The sequence below is a fragment of the Labrus bergylta genome, chromosome 5 (assembly GCF_963930695.1).
Source record: "Labrus bergylta chromosome 5, fLabBer1.1, whole genome shotgun sequence".
In the NCBI taxonomy this organism is placed as follows: domain Eukaryota; kingdom Metazoa; phylum Chordata; class Actinopteri; order Labriformes; family Labridae; genus Labrus; species Labrus bergylta.
Genome location: NC_089199.1, coordinates 13,001,357 through 13,017,347, shown reverse-complemented (window position 1 = coordinate 13,017,347; position 15,991 = coordinate 13,001,357). Strand labels below are relative to the sequence as shown.

General features: G+C 41.5%; 2 protein-coding genes across 2 annotated transcripts; one reads left to right on the top strand and one right to left on the bottom strand.

The window, feature by feature from the left end:
* The first annotated feature begins 554 nt into the window (after nt 1-554).
* cyb561d2 (cytochrome b561 family, member D2) lies at nt 555-2,692 on the top strand. Its single transcript, XM_020642384.3, has 3 exons — nt 555-923; nt 1,009-1,046; nt 1,361-2,692. Exons 1-3 carry the CDS (start codon nt 791-793, stop codon nt 1,862-1,864), a joined length of 675 nt encoding a protein of 224 aa, XP_020498040.2. The 5' UTR covers nt 555-790; the 3' UTR covers nt 1,865-2,692.
* Nucleotides 2,693-3,448: 756 nt separating this feature from the next.
* On the bottom strand, nt 3,449-15,653 carry rad54l2 (RAD54 like 2). The gene is made up of 22 exons (XM_020642382.3): nt 15,516-15,653; nt 13,599-13,792; nt 13,018-13,339; nt 12,793-12,923; nt 12,541-12,681; nt 12,210-12,442; nt 11,919-12,101; nt 11,677-11,810; nt 11,395-11,591; nt 10,950-11,292; nt 10,683-10,860; nt 10,331-10,561; nt 9,990-10,108; nt 9,558-9,676; nt 9,022-9,121; nt 8,721-8,926; nt 8,364-8,533; nt 8,047-8,243; nt 7,659-7,843; nt 7,434-7,523; nt 7,253-7,345; nt 3,449-6,987 (listed from the first exon to the last, which is right to left on the bottom strand). Exons 2-22 carry the CDS (start codon nt 13,738-13,740, stop codon nt 5,984-5,986), a joined length of 4,518 nt encoding a protein of 1,505 aa, XP_020498038.1. The 5' UTR covers nt 13,741-13,792; nt 15,516-15,653; the 3' UTR covers nt 3,449-5,983.
* Nucleotides 15,654-15,991: the final 338 nt, after the last annotated feature.

Genomic DNA, 15,991 nt, shown 5'->3' with positions numbered 1-15,991 from the left:
GTAGGAGTATAACCGTCACAAAAATAAGCAGAGACCATATCCGTTTATTCTTGTTTCAAAGTAAAAGCTTATAACGAAAACATTGGTAAACTGGGTGAAATTGCCTTAATCGATGTAGGCCTACACTCTGCAAAAAAAACACGGCAAAAAGCCGAATTGATCACAAGGAACTTATCATAATATAACATATGTAAATGCTGCATTTTCCCAGACAAATGGGCCCCTACAGTAATCAAATAAGCAAACCCACAACAACAACAACAAAAACGTCTCAGAAAATTATCATTTGAGCATTCATCTGCATGATAAGAATGACTGAAAACATGACAGAAAACATATTTGAGAAAATATTGAAGTTAATAAAAACAATTTTGTAAACCCCATGTCCGTTCTGTTAACATGGAGGGGGCGGGGATTATGACCTTAACTGCAGCCAGTCAGTAGGGGGAGCTCTTCATCTTTTGGCTTTACTTCGAGGTAGCTCTTGTGCTGTTTGTGGTGGCCTGGTTAAATAACACTTTATTTTGAAAAGAACAACCGGAAGTCGTACTTTCCCCCCCGTTGAACAGCTTGATAACAGAAATGATTTTGCTTAAACTAACTGGTATGAGACTGGTATGAGACTGGGATTAGTTAATGTGTCTTTCTGTTTAAGATAAGATCCGTCTTTTGATTTACAGTCTAAAAATCTTAGACTTGAGGGGTTTCCGTTCATCACTTCCGGGTCTGTTTGGATGATTCTTCGAGTTCACTCTAGGTGAGAGGCTGGTGGTCATTTATTGGCTTTAACATGGTTCACAGCAAAGAGACTGAACCTGAGCACCGGTTTTACGGTTTTACCAGAACAGTTTCCGCATCTCTCACCCACCTGATCTGCATCGTGTTCACTGTTTTCATTACTGTCCTGTCCCGACCGGGCTCAAGTGAGTGTTACCAAAGTTCAAAGATCTTAATGTCACTGGGCTTCCTGTTATATCATTTTTTTTTTGTTTGTGTGTTTTGTTTTAGGTTTGTTTTCCTGGCACCCATTCTTAATGACACTAGCAGTAAGTTTGATGTTTCAAAGAAATCTTCTGCAGTACAGTCTGAATTAAACTCAATCAAACCATCCAAGTTATAATCTGTCAATATATATTTTTGTCAACAAGTAGCAACTATTTTGAAAAGTGATTAGTAATTAAAGCCATTTACAAAAATAAAATAAAATCAAAAGCCAAAATTCAGCTTGTACTGGTGTTAAACTTAAAATTTGAATATGTAGATTTTGGCTTTTAAAAAATGATACATGTTAGACCAAAGGATTAACCAAGAATTCAAGAGAACTGACAGCCCAATTTATGTTCTCTCTCTTTTCCACCAGTTCTCCTTATTCATGACAGAAGCAATACTCCTCTTCTCGCCTCATGGCTCCCCTATAAAAAGTTTGCCACACAAAACCAAAGGCCGTGTTCACTGGATTCTGCAGTGCATCTGTGTGTCTTGTGCAGTCCTGGGCCTTGCAGCCATCTTTTACAACAAGCACTTGAATGATAAACCCCACTTCACCTCATGGCATGGTTTTCTGGGGCTGATCACAGTGTGTGTGGTGGGACTTCAGTCTTTGGCAGCTGTGCCTCTCATCTTCCACTCTCTGGCCAAAGGCTGGTCCCTGGCCAAACTCAAGCGCTACCACGCAGCATCTGGACTGGTCACGTACCTGCTGGGCAGTGTCAGCCTGCTGCTCGGTCTCTGCTCTGCCTGGTTCGCTGCATCTGTGAGCGGATACACCTGGTACCTGTCAGCACTGTGCCCCGCCCTCACTGCCCTTGTTATGATGAACCAAGTCACCACGGCCTACATGGCTAAGAAAAGGTTTCAGTCCTGAGAGAAGACACCATTTCAACACTTCTACAAGAAAATCACGAGATGCAAGGCTTGCCAACGAGATTTAACTATTAAAGGCAGTGGATGCATTTTGCACAGTAGTAATATGAGAGATGAGATACTTAAAATGTTCTTTAAATTAAAAAATATATTTCTCTTTACATAACAATCGTACTGAAGATCTCTTTGAGGTCACTGAGTGAGGATGTCCTGTATTTGTTGTTTTAATGCAGGAATTTGGTAGAGATCACTCACATGATCATTCATTATTTCACACTTTCAGGTATATTGCACATTTTTGTCTTTCTTCTGTGGTTTCTGATTATTCAAGCGATGCTGAAGTAGATTATGACCAAAACGTGAAATGAATGATAAACCATTCAGCCTCCACTCTACTTTGTGTTTTGGGGGACTATGCAGATTTAGCATGCAGATTACAACATGAGAAATATTTCACCTGCTAGACATCAGCATGTTTACATGTTATATTTTTAGCATTCATCCAAGAGTTGTTGTTCATAAATCCAGCCGCAGTGTCCCTTAAAGCAGCATGGCTGTAACCTGTAAGACATTTTTTAGGCTTAATTGGTAAAATCTTGACTGAATTAAGGCAAAAAAAAAGAATAAATCATCAAATTGCAATGAAATTCAAGGGTTAGAGCTGCTTTTGGTAATATAATATAAACCTGATGATTGCAAGATGATGTCACTTATTTGAAGCCACTGTAAGTAGGTTTGTATGTGGTTATGAATCAGACTGAAACGAATAGTGATGCCTTTTTGTGACCAAAGCAAACAATAATATCAGAATAAAGACTGATTATTTCAATGTTGTCGTTTGTAATGCCTTTAACTGCAGGCTGTCCCAGTGCAGGAAGGGCCCATGACTGATAGAGGCCCTACACATAATAATACAGTAGTTAATGTATTTTCAATATTATATTATTTTCATTTTTCTTGGGGACCAAAATTCCTGGCAGCACCCTTGATCTACTGATGTTCCTTTTTTTCTGTTTCAAATGTATTTATTGCACCTTTTGTGTCCCCTTGACTTAAAATCATGAACTGACAGTTGATTTAAAATAACCTCATTAAGTTTTAGGAAGCTTTTTGGTATGTGTACTCTGACAGGAAGCCGATATTTGTTGTTTATTTATTGATTCTCTAATTTAAATCTGATGTCATGATGAGTGTTTGCAGGCTTGTAGCCACTTTCTATTGAAGTTGCCCCGTCCATTTTAGCAAACTGTTTGCCTGATAGAGTTAATACCAAAGTTTTGCCAATAAATGTTTACAAGTAAGACAGTGTGTGTGTACACATGTCTAATATGTAACCAAATGAAATGTATCATTTGGTTAAAGGGGCTTAAGAGTTATTTGAGCAGAAGAGAGGGGCATACGATTATTGCAGCTTAAACATGACCTCTGTATTTCCAAATCTTTCCTGATCATGTTGAGTTGTTGTATCTCAGGTGGCTTATTTTCCTTCCTTCTGATCACATGCTGCCTTTGATTTGTTCAGCCACCTGTTTGAATAAAACTGAAGATAACAGTAACATGAAAAGCTTTTGTAATTGATTCACACTGCAGTAATAGAGTGTTTTATTGTTAAAATAACATAGATAACACAGTCTTATTCTGCTCCGATCTAGGCAGCATGTACGAAAAAGTCTTACTGGATCAGCCATCAATGGGTCAAACTGAACGAAAAAGGTAAAAAAAGATGTCATTACAAAAACAATATATTTTCCATCATAAATAAATACATTTCAGACACTTACATTGAAATAAGGGAAACGACTGCCAAGTGAGTAGACCCCGATAAGAAGTTATAAAAAAAACATAAAAGAAGCATGAAACACAAAAATGCATATAACTGACAGGAACGGGCAGACAGGCGTTTTTACAGACTGATGATTCCCAAGATTCATATGCAAAATGTTTCCAATGGATAGAGAAGACTGAGAATAAAGACATGGTGTCGTAATGTACCTTGTACAGTTCAAACGCAGATTTGATCCTTTTCAACGTAACAACTCCAACTTCAAGTCTGAAGAAAATCACAATTCACCTGAACATGCCGAGTTTCCTTAAAGATAGAAATGCAACATCCAAATCAACAACAGGGAAGGAGCCAGTAGCAAATCAAACAAAAAGTACTCAGGATGGTTGGAGAAAAAGGTGCCCACAAGAAAACATTTTCTACAAAAAATGTAACCTTACAGGGGATGACCTGTGTTCTCAGGTTCTCCATGATTTTCTAAAGGGCTAATAAGCAATGTGACTTGCTTATTTCATAGGGAGGAAAAGAGACTTTCCTAACATCTACATACCTTGAGGTGTCATCACAACACAGAAACACAAGGCTACGGAGAACAGCAAACACCTAAACTCTCTAAAGCATGGCAACTCACAGCGACTGAGACTACTGACAGAAGATACTAACGTGTGCACTGCTTTAAGAGACACACCTCCGTTAAAAGCTACCACACAATGGCACAGTCAGTTCTGTAAGGCCACCACGCTTCTTGACCTGGCTCTGCCGCAGTCACAGGTTGTTGTAGTAAGGTGTTTAATGGTTGAATGGTTTGTGGCTACACTGACTGAAGGTTTCATCCACTAAGGCTGTGTTGAGTGCATCGTTTTCTACAGTTCAGGTTGTGTTTGTTCGTTGCGATGTTCTGAAAGGAAGAATCAAAAAAAAAAAACTACTTGTGAGCTGTCTGAGTGATGATATATCCACAAATGATGGGAACACTACTCTACAGAAATGTAACAGAATGTAGGTGAAAAGAGTTTGCTAATGAGCTAGCAACAGAAAAGGACAGTTTCAAGCTACTTTTGCTGACACTTGGTGCTTTTAGTCACATTGCTGATTCTGCCTTCAACTTGTTTTTTTTTCTTTTTTTTTTTTTAAAGTGAAACACTGAATGTCTAAATGCTCAGTAGTTCTTCCAACAGTTTTGTAAAAGAAAGTACTTAGGATAAATGCTAAGACTCAAGACCCCTATGTGTATTTATATTTAAGGCCAAAAATCAAAGAACACAGTCCAAATCCATGTCCCTGCCCCTGTGGTATCCAAGGCTAACATGAAAGTACATTCATTTTTACTTTAAAAAACAAACAAAACCAAACAAAAAAAAACAAAAAAAAAACAGAAATTAGAAAGTTGAACAAAACTTTGAGTCCAAGAATCAAAGCAAGGGCTTATTCATCATCAGGATAGTCACTGTAATAATGAGCCATCTCCCTACAGCTAAAGTCTACACACTGCACAGTATCGACTTGAAATATAAACAATGATAACTGCTATTTACAAAGTATCAACATGACCACTTTATAGTATGACGCATAATATTCTTTCAACAGGATGCTACGATGTCTATCAAATCACTAAAGACTAAAATATGCCCCGAAAGCCTAACATTTCTGTCAAAGGAAAGCTTTGAGGGAAATATTTTTTTTTTTTGTACAAATATCAACAGCACGTTCAGTAGCAGCTGTTACTTCACTGTGGAGTGTGTAGCTGTCCAGTTCTGTTAACTGCAAAAAGAAAGACTGCTGAAGAAAAGAACAAGTCATTTAGCGTTCAGAAAGTGTAACGGCAACAGACATTTTGGTTTGCACTCTACTGTTTCACAGCGTTTTGTCATCAGACGATCCAACACAAAGCTGATTTTTAATCACATTATTTCACTTTAATTCAGAGGAAACCCCCTTGGCCCCCCCTGTATGTCAGAGGTTTGTTCCCACTACGCTGATTCTCCAGGTGAACAAGTCTAGAATATCCAGCAGGATGAGGATCATTTTGTAACTCTGACTTGATGAAGTCCTCAAAGTTACAAACTGACGTCAGTGTGGGGGATTGAGCGTTTATCAAATTTAATGAGAGCACAGGGAATGGGAATGCCGTTTGTTCCACTAAAGATAAGATGGCATAATGAAACTATTTTAAATTGCCAGTTTAACAGAAAGACCGAACGCATATCATTTGTATAAATGTTTTCCAATTTAAATGTATGTGTTCGTGGTTAAAATCGATTTGTATTTCCTGAAAAGTTTAGTCTTATTTCAGAATCAAGATCCCAACCTTCTGTGTGAAACTGCCTATTTAGATCTCTACTGTCCTGTCACCTCTATGACGTCATCATCAGAACTACTGCCGCCATTCTCCGTGCTCTGATGTCTGTCTGACTGGGTGAGAGCCGCCCCCAACAGGCTGGAAGCGGGATTGTTGAAATGGGAGAGGAAACGTGATGTGGTAGAGCTGGAGTTCGGCGCCTGGAATCCCCCTGACCCCGAGAGTAGGGGGTTGGAGAACATACTGGGCTCTGAGAGCAGAGACTGGCTGTAGTTGAGGGGGAAGCCTGACGAAAGCAGGCCCGCCATGTTGGGGTTCATCAAGTACGGAGGTAGAGAACCCGACACCATGGAGGAAGAAGTTGCCGCTGACGGTGATGATGACATGGGTATGGTGGTGGAGGCAGAAGAGAAAGCTGTGGGCAGAGAGGAAGAGGAGGGGCTGGGGAGGTGTCCGTTCCCTGGGGAGGACTGTCTCAACAGGTCTGAGCCTGCAGAGGGGAACATGGTCTGTAAATCAGTCAGAGTTTGTCCTGGGGTTTGAAGGAATGATGATCCACTGCTACCACCCATCAGAAGAGGGTGACCCATGTGCCCTAGGTTCCCCAATAAGGAGGAGGAGTTCAAACCCACAGGAGGGAAACTGAGTCCACTGGAGCTCATTGACAGGCCAGGAAAACGTGCCGCAGCATTGCGTTTGCCCCCTGTTTGTATGTTTCTCTGGCCTTCAGTACTCCTGCGTTTGCTGCCACGCATCTCTAAAGCCGAGCTCAGGAGGTCGTCACCGAGCTGCCGGCTGACATCTCCGGCCTGAATGTTTTGGGAGCTTCCACCGTCATCTGCTGGTGTGGCCGACATGTCAGAAGGTGAATGCAACCCCATGTTGGTGTCACCTGTGGATGACGTGTAGCGGCTGATCTCTCGGAGGATCTCGGAGCTCAGGGGTGAGGAGGATCGCTGCTCCCTGTTTGGGGAAAGTTGCCGTTGATCCACAGGGGAAGAGCAGCCATTACTGATGGGATGGATCAGGGAGTCTTGCATGCCTGTGGAGGAGGAAACACGGTCATGAAATGTCAGTTCATCTACTCTGCTTTGAAATAATTCATTCTCTATATGTCTACACTGGATGTACTTTCATTTACAAGTACTAACAGAAACTAATACATCATATCAGGAGTGATAAGCAGTGCCTCCTTAATGTGCTTCATGTTAAAAATGTGATGTGTAAACCTAACTTTATGTATCCTGTTTGTATTGTACCAAAGCTATGATGTTACATAAACCAAAATAGAAAATGTGAACTCCTACCTCTCTGAGCTGCAGAGCCCCCACCTACTGCTCTACTGATCTTTCCAGATCGAATAGCAAATATTCTTCCATCATTGGTCCTTATGTATGTGCCTGTGTTAGAGAAACCAAATCAAGTGATGCACATAGTAAGTCGAAATGATTTGAAAGCAGGGAGCAACTGTCCTGTAGATGTTTCTACCTTTAGATCCTCTGATCACATGGATGCTCTCTCCCGCACTGATTCGTGCTTGCACATCTGTTGTGCTGTTTGCGCCCGGGATTACAATATCTGTAGATACAGACCAGATGGTTGGAGGTATAACACATGAAACAATTCATTCATTAATCAAAACATGCAACATTTTGTTGGTGGTGTGATACTTTATTAATTCAAGCGTTGAAAAATATTCGATATACACATTACCAGTGGTGGTGACGATCCTCTGCACATAAACTCCAGCTTTCTGTAGGAAGTTAACGGGCAGGCTGCCTGCAGAGCCGGAGCCACCAATGCCCATGCCAACCTGGCGAGGCATCATGGGGATCGGAGTTGACTGGATGGGCCTGACGCTTGCCACAGGCTTGTCATCAGGCCGCACCATGGGACGCCTAAAAATATAAATAATAATCTTGTCAGTCATGTCCAGGAAATCTCTTAGAAAATACTTTTTAAGATATCATACACTGCAGATTAGTTTAAGGTTGTAGCTGAGGAGTTTAACTAGTGAACAATATTAGATTATTAGCGTCACTTAGCAAACAATTAAATGAGACATTTAAAAGCAATGCGAAGCATGCAGAATGAAACACACCAGCCACGCTGGTTGAATGCTGGTATGTTTGTGAGCGCCTGGTCACTGTTTGGGTAATAGGGGGCATACGATGTGCGTGTGTAGGGCACGGACGCTCGTTTCTCGTCCTCATAGCTCTTCTTGGCCGCTCTCTTCTCTGCCTTGGTTAGTTTAGACTCCTTACGATCCACCAGCAGGGACTCGTGATGGAAAGGTTGCTAATAAAGCAAATGAAAAAGAGAATTTATTACCAGAATCTCTGTTTCAAGTAGGTTAACTAAACTTATATTTCCGGAAAAATGAGTCAAGGCTCATACATGTCAATGATAGTGCTGTACCTTGGTGATGAGGTGTGGGTGATACTGACAGGCTTTGAGCATCACCTCTTCAAATTCTTCATTCGAGGTCAGAGAGTGGTTGTCAGGTTCATCCTCCACAAAGTGCAGCAGTGACTCCACTTCTTTACGAGTGAAGTTCAGCACCGGGTTTAGGTCATCAACAACACGGTCTACACACACACACACACACACATAGAGACACAACATTTTAAGGCTTAATATCATTCAGTTACATGTTTTTAACTGCTCACATTAAATCAGAGTGTGTTTATAGCTAGGATGGCGGATCAAAATGGATAATGAACTACCCTGTAAATGGCATATTTAACAAACATCTGGTCCAAGCAAATCTCTTACCAGACATTCCCTGTTTGGAGACTTGTCGGTCATAAATCTTTTTCTCCAGGGTGAAATCACAGACCAGGCGATAAATGTAGCAGGGTTTCCTCTGACCATAGCGGTACACTCTGCACACAGCTTGGGCATCGTGGCACGGGTTCCAGGAGGCATCAAACACAACAACGCGGTTAGCCCCGATCAGATTCACCCCCAAGCAGCCCGCTCTGAAAGGAACACAGCAGATGTTCACTCCAACTTCTTGTCAATGTCTCCAGGGAGTGTGAACAATATTTGTAAAAGTATAGAGTAAAGAACGAACCTTGTAGAAAGAAGGAAGACCCATGTTGCAGTGTTCTCTGGGTCGTTAAACTGATTGATGAGTCTCTCTCTCTCTGAGGCAGATGTACTCCCATCCAGTCCTTTACAGAGACAGACAACTAATGTTAACACTTTCTTAACTTGAACACAACATGTGGATGACTTTAACATGTTTCGCTAAATAATAAAGAAACGTTTAACAGGGTCTTATTAACACACTCTAAATAGTTGCAGTCAAAGCATCAAGAGATCAGTGAATCTGATGTGTGAATCTAAACCATCCAGTCACAGAGCATAACCGTATACTATGTATGAAACAAAAGTCTTAAACATCTTTGACAAATTTAATTTAAAAAAAAGAAAACGATTTCTCCCAACTTTGAACACACCCTAAAAAAGGATGAAATGGGAAAGCTTGAGAAATTAAGAGTTCAAAAAAAAAAAATCAATAAAGTCCATCACAGCTTTGAGTTTTCAGTGTGACGACCGCTCTCTTTGTGGTTGTGTTTGGGGGAGAGCACAGATTGGATGACTCACTGTAGTAATTGAGGTTGCGAACCCAGTTTTGGCTCTGGGCGTCGGAGGAGGCGATACCTGGCGGCATGGCTCTCTTTGATAAGAAGTCCTCAATGACTGACAGGGTGGACAAGCTTTGACTAGAGGGTAAACAGGACAAAGAGATAATAAGGAGTGTGCTTTGGTAACATTTTTTGTGAAGCGTCAAACAACAAGCAGCTGTGCTTTCGCAAAATGTTTCACGTCGAAACTCAAGCTTAAAATCCTAACCTGGAAAAGTAAAAATGAAAACCTTGTAAAAAGGATTAAAATATTAATTTCCAACAGCTTGTAAAAATCTCAGAAAGCTCATAATAAATCAGATTAATTAGCTAACTCGTCCCATCTCTGCTCTAAGCTGCTTAATGCTGGATTTGTGTTTAATGAAGCGTACGCTGGAGCAGAGGACTTTACCTAAACACCAAAATCTTGTCTCTTCTTCTCACACTCTCATCAATCAAATAGAAAAGCAGAACCATCTTGGCCGAGTTCTCCAGAACTCCCGTCTGGTAGTTTGACATGATGTCCTTTGCCTGAGACATAGACATAGAAGGAAAGGCTGTTAGATGAAAGCAAGTGGAAAAAAGTAACAACAAACTCATATACTCACATGAATACAAAGATTACATGTTGGTCTAGCACATCTATCTGCACTATTTCAGAATTTGAAGCTTTACTTAAAGGTGCTTGAGCTTGAAAACAAAGAGAAAAATCTGCAGAGAAATAGTTCTGCATCAACTGTTGTCATGACATACCCATTCATACGTGATGACTTGATTGGCTCTTTCCTGGGAGTGATTGAGTTGTGGAACAACGCTGTTGACTTTGCTGTTGCTGGAGTCGGCTACTTTGGCCTTGAGGCCAGCACCCGGTGCAGGACAGCGTGGGTTACTAGCTGAAGTGATGTCATCCAGGTCCAGGTCCTGCTCGTTGGCCTGGCTCTCCTTTTGAAGGGCCTCGAAGAGAACATCTGGGTGATTCCATATCTGTCGGAATAAGAAGCTTTCATGATCAAAAAAAATGCGCAAGAAGCACTTTTAACAGTTGTCTGTGGAAAGAGAAGGCTGAGCTGCCGTTCTGACCTAACAGCAGGGAAAACAGTCTCACCTTACAGCATACACAGAAGGCTTTGAGTGGGTTAAGACCAAGCCAGCCGGTGTTCCCTGCTTCTCGAAAGCGTTTCATAAACTCAGAGTAGAGAGCCCTCTGAATGGGAGAAAGCCGCACCAAGATCACATGCTCCTCCTTGGTTGGAAGCTGGTCTCGTAGCACATCATGACCTCGTCTTTAAGCAAGAAAAGACAAAGACAGGTAAGCAGCATCCAGGATGGAAGAGCAGTTTGTAAGCCCTGCAGAGTCAGAAATCCGTTTTACCTCTGAACGAACCCCTCCAGCAGGCTGTGTAGCACGTGGCTGCGGTAGCGCATCAAGCGCACATCTTGCGGTGTGCTGTCCACACACTGCCCGTTGAGGATGGGACGCTCGAACATGTTGCTGAACTCCTGCCGCGTGCCTAAAAAGTCGGGCCTGACAAAGTCCACCATGCACCAGTATTCGATCAGATTGTTCTGCAGGGGGTAACCTGTCAGGACCACTCTGCGCCGGGAGCGGATGTTCTTAAGAGCCTGTGATGTGCTGGCATGGTAGTTCTTAATGCGATGACCCTCGTCACATATCACCACATCTGGGCCGGGCCGTGCTATGGATTTTTCTATACCTATGGAGATTAAATAACAAAGGAAAAGGTGTTAAAAAAATAGAAAAAAGGTACATCATGTGTGCATTTGTTTGTTTTTATGTGTTTCTGACATTCTCTGACCTCTCATGAGCTCCTGTTGTCTATCTTCTTCGTCCAGGTCGATGATGATTGGTCCTGCGGGCTTCTTTGATTTCCTCTTCTTGCCCATTACAAAGCTCTTCTTCATGGAGAGCAGGCGGTACATCTCGTAACCCATCAGCAGCACCCCTCCCCCTTTGGACCAGTCCTCCACCACCTTGGCCCTGGCTAAGGTGGTTCTGCAGGTCATACAGTGAGGGGGATTAGTCTAAACGTTTGTTAACCAAAAACGTTACATTAAAGAATACACAGCATGGAACCTACTTGTGCTCATCGTTGAGGATGTGAACTTTGAATGTGCGGCCTGCGACAAATGCGGGGTCAATGTCCGGGGAAAGTGCTTCTTGTGGAGGGAGCCAGAGGTTAAACTCTGTCAACCAGTTCTGAAGTGTGTTCACCTTTTTAAAAAATAAAAATAAAGCAAAGATTTCACTCAATAAAAACAAAAAAAAAAGCTTTGAAGAACATGAATATGTGCTCAGTCTGTATAAACTCTGATTACTCACAGGAACGATGGCCAGCACAGTGTGAGCCTCCGTATTCCTCAGTAGGATGTCGATAAAAGATATCACCTGCAAAGTTTTTCCCAAACCCATGCTGTGAGCCAGGATGCAGCCAAACCCGCTGCTGGACTTATACCGATCCAGTGATTCGATGAGGTTATCATAGAGAAACCGGATTCCCCCGATCTTAAAAAAAATAAGAAAACAAATGTTTTTAGGTGAACCAGCAAGGCTGTTTATTAGTGAGGGTTTCTGTTTAGCAGAGTTTAAGGGAGGGTGTGATTATGTGAATACCTGGTGAGGTTTTACTGCCTTGGCCAACTGTGGAGCGAGGTAAATGTCTTTCTCCTCTGCAGGGTGATTGATATTAACCAGCACGCGACCCTGGGCGTCAGGCATATTCTGGGTGTCGTTGATATGCGCCCCGCTGCTCTCTTGTGAGCCTGCAGTGCCGTCAGCATCCTCGTCGGCAGACTCGCTGCTTATCTGCAGGGCATCTTCATCCCCCGAGCTCAGCTCAATTACATCTGCGTCATAACAGGAGAAGGAAACGCTGTGTGTGTGACAACATGCTCATTACTCATACAGTCTGGAATCTACATAGTTTAACATATTTAGAACTTACCATCTCTAATGGCAAGCGCAGGCAGCTTGGCTTCCCCTTCTTCATCTTCATCGCCGCTGCTGTCCAGACAGATCACATCCTGCTTGCTCAGGAGAGCCGGGACCAAGTGAGATACTTCTCCTAAAAGTGACGCAGTGTCCACTGTTTGAGACATGGGAAGGTTAGTGGAAAATAAGGCTATCAAATACTCAAAAAAAGTAAAAATCATACATGAGTGAAAAGATGTGGCTTCAAAGAAAGAGGGGTAATCACCAAGCTGGGACTCTGGGACAGCAGGTGTAGGGAAGTCCTTCCGCTGCTGCTCCAGACGTTTCCGCCTCTCCATCTCCTCTTGTTGAGCTGCCTTGGTCCCAGCCTCCAGCTGATCCTCTTTCAGCAGCTTTCTGTAAGCATAAGGAAAAAGTTCAGTTTAAATACAAACTTCTCCAGAATACGTGATGTTTTTACCTGCTGGGGAAAAAAAGTAGATCAATGTACCTGATATTCTTCCTCATGTGTACAGGTTTAGAAGGCTTAGAAGGTTTGGAGCCTTTTGAAGACTTTGAAGATTTGGTTGATTTAGAGGATTTTTGCTTCTTTGATTTGCTGGAGGGTTTCTTGCTCTGGCTCAATGTTTCTGGGCTGCCTGGAGGTTGAGAGCGAGAGGCAGGTCTGGAGGCAGGTCCAGAGGGAGGCCTGGAGGGAGGCCTGGAAGATGGACAGGATGCCGGCTCCGAGGATGGCTCTTCGGAGGTAGTTGAGGTGGAGTCTTGGCCATCCTGGGCTGCATCTTCCTTGCTCTGGGCACTTGCAGGTCGTTCTTGAGAAGGAGTAGAGAGTGTTTATCTGAAATGCCTCAAATTACAAGATGACAGGCAATGATGTCTAATATTAACATACTATTACATATCCTCCTAAATGACCTATAAATTCATACTACCGATGCAAGTCTTGAAGTGCAGCTATGTTCATATTTTACAACACAACAATCTTCTTCCTGTTCTCAGATGGTTGTAAATGAATCACTGTTGGTAAACACAATAAACTGCAATACAGACAGTAGTTAATATGTTACTCACCAAGACTATCTTCTTCATCATCCCCATCATTGTCATCCTCATCTTCCTCCATGTCCTCCTCTTCTTCTTCATTTTCCAAATCCTCATCTTCACTGTTAAGGCTGGGCTCCAGGTCACTGTCTGACATCGCCTCTTCAGACATGGCGTCTTACAAAGGCTTTCACAGTATTACCTGCACACCTTCATCAGGAGCCCTGATATATGAAAACATCACATGTATTACAATGGTGTATGGTATCTGATGACACCTTACAGCAAGCTTTGGGGTTTGTAATTCACACATGGTTGCACTGATAATCAACTGTAAAAATGCAAATTATTTTACTTTTTGTAGTTGGGTCTGTTTCACAATGGTGTAACTTTTTTGCACTGTGAGCACTTTTTTTTTTTTTAACCCCTCATGTCTTAATAAAGAGACTATTTTTTCAATCTCAACTTGTGGACTGTTTTATGGCTTATTAGACCAGTTCTCTGCAAAGCCTTATCATAATCTAATTTCAGGTCAAAATAAAGTAAGTGTAATGCAAACGACTATCCATTAAAGATCATAAACCAAGAGCATTTCAACCGATCTGCTGATGACAAGGAGCTGCACACATGTTTCAGACTTGGACAGAAAATAAAACAAAATAATGTTAAAACTGGTCCTCAGAGGACGGAAGGCTACTTCAGAGCTGCTAACATGCAAACAAGAATAAAGGTCAGCATGAATAATGACTCTGACGGGTTTAACTTTGTCATGGTCTCCACGTATGGACAGACCAGGTGCTTCCGATTCCTCCTTCACTTGCTTATGAACATATATTAAAAAAGACAAATACATAACCATGTTTCAGTCACACTGTTTAGAGGCAGTCCTTTATGTGGTCTATCCAAATTAGACTATTATCCTACATGATGTTCACAGTAGTTAAATACTAGCCATCTATATCAGAACATGATAGTCCAATTCCTTATTTAAAGGATAATATCTGTCTCTCCATACTGTAACCTGTTCTGTAAATTTACAAATGATCCCTGCACTCATGTTCACTTCATCTGTCTGTCTACTCGCTGTTATATTGTATAGTTTCTGTTTACTACATGTCTACACTCATGCACTTTAACTTATGTCAATACTGTCCATTTACGACTCTGTTTTTGCACGTTTACATTTAATCTTCCTATTTAAGACTAGTAATGCTTAGTTAAATCCTGGTTGTATATGTATTCACATTCTTAGTTTTTATATTTTTTGTACATATTTACTTTGTAGTTAATATTATATTATGTTTAGATTTGCTAACATTGTGGGTTTTTTTTACTCACATTGTGTGTTTGGATAACCTGCTGCTGTAACGCCACAATTTCCCAGTTTGAGATCAATAAAAGTAATTATATTATATTCTATTACCCGATGGTAATCTCAGCTTTACTTTGTACATAATGAACCCTTGATCAGGATGACTCCTAAAGGCTTTCAAGACAAGGATGGAGGCAGCTAGCAAGTAGCAGTGAGCTACCCCTGCAACACATCTGTGTGTTTTTGTTGTTAGTTTACATAATATCTGGCATCTCGTTTTAGTGTCTCAAAGGTACACACTGGTACTAACTAGTCAAAGACACACTCATATCATTGATCTGCAGACCAAAATGCTCCCTAATTACACAACAATAAACGCGAATACAAACGCTAACACCAACACATTTGATTTGTTTTTATCATCATCCACAAGTGGTAGAAATGCAGGATGGCTGGTTGTTACTTGGGTCGGAAAAAGAACCACGATTTCTGCCACCAGTTGTTTGGCTGCTTCGGAAAGATAACAATCTTACATTGTGTAGGTGTTGCGTTCAAGTAGCTAATGCTAGCCTGTGTTCATACAAGGCTAACACTCTCGGCACGGTAAGACGACAGACTCGATGGTTGGTGCTTACCTCGTAAGCAGCTACACTTTAGTCTTCAAAAACCTCCGTGTGCATACAACTATCGATCATTTATTGGTCCAGTTACGATTAAAATGATCGGATAAACGTTGGTGATTTCCAATTTTTTTTTCCAGTGTAACCATAAATACCGTCCCCGTAGGACCGGCTACAACTAAGGTTCCGGAAGTGAAAAAGCCCGGCAACGATGCAATTTTATAATAATGACCACCACCATTATTAACTACTACTACTACTTATAGGAACTACTACCTACTTCTTACTACTACTAATACTACTACTTATTTTATAGCCTACTACTAGGACTGCTCAGCCACCTCTAGTTTTATAAGGAATGTGAGAGAAACAGAAAACTAAAAAGTAGAAAGGAAAGAAAACACTCACATGTATGTGCACAAATACATTTACTATTTATTTATCTTTTATAGTGCAATTTGAATTCGTTAAATTTCCCAAATGTTTCTTCA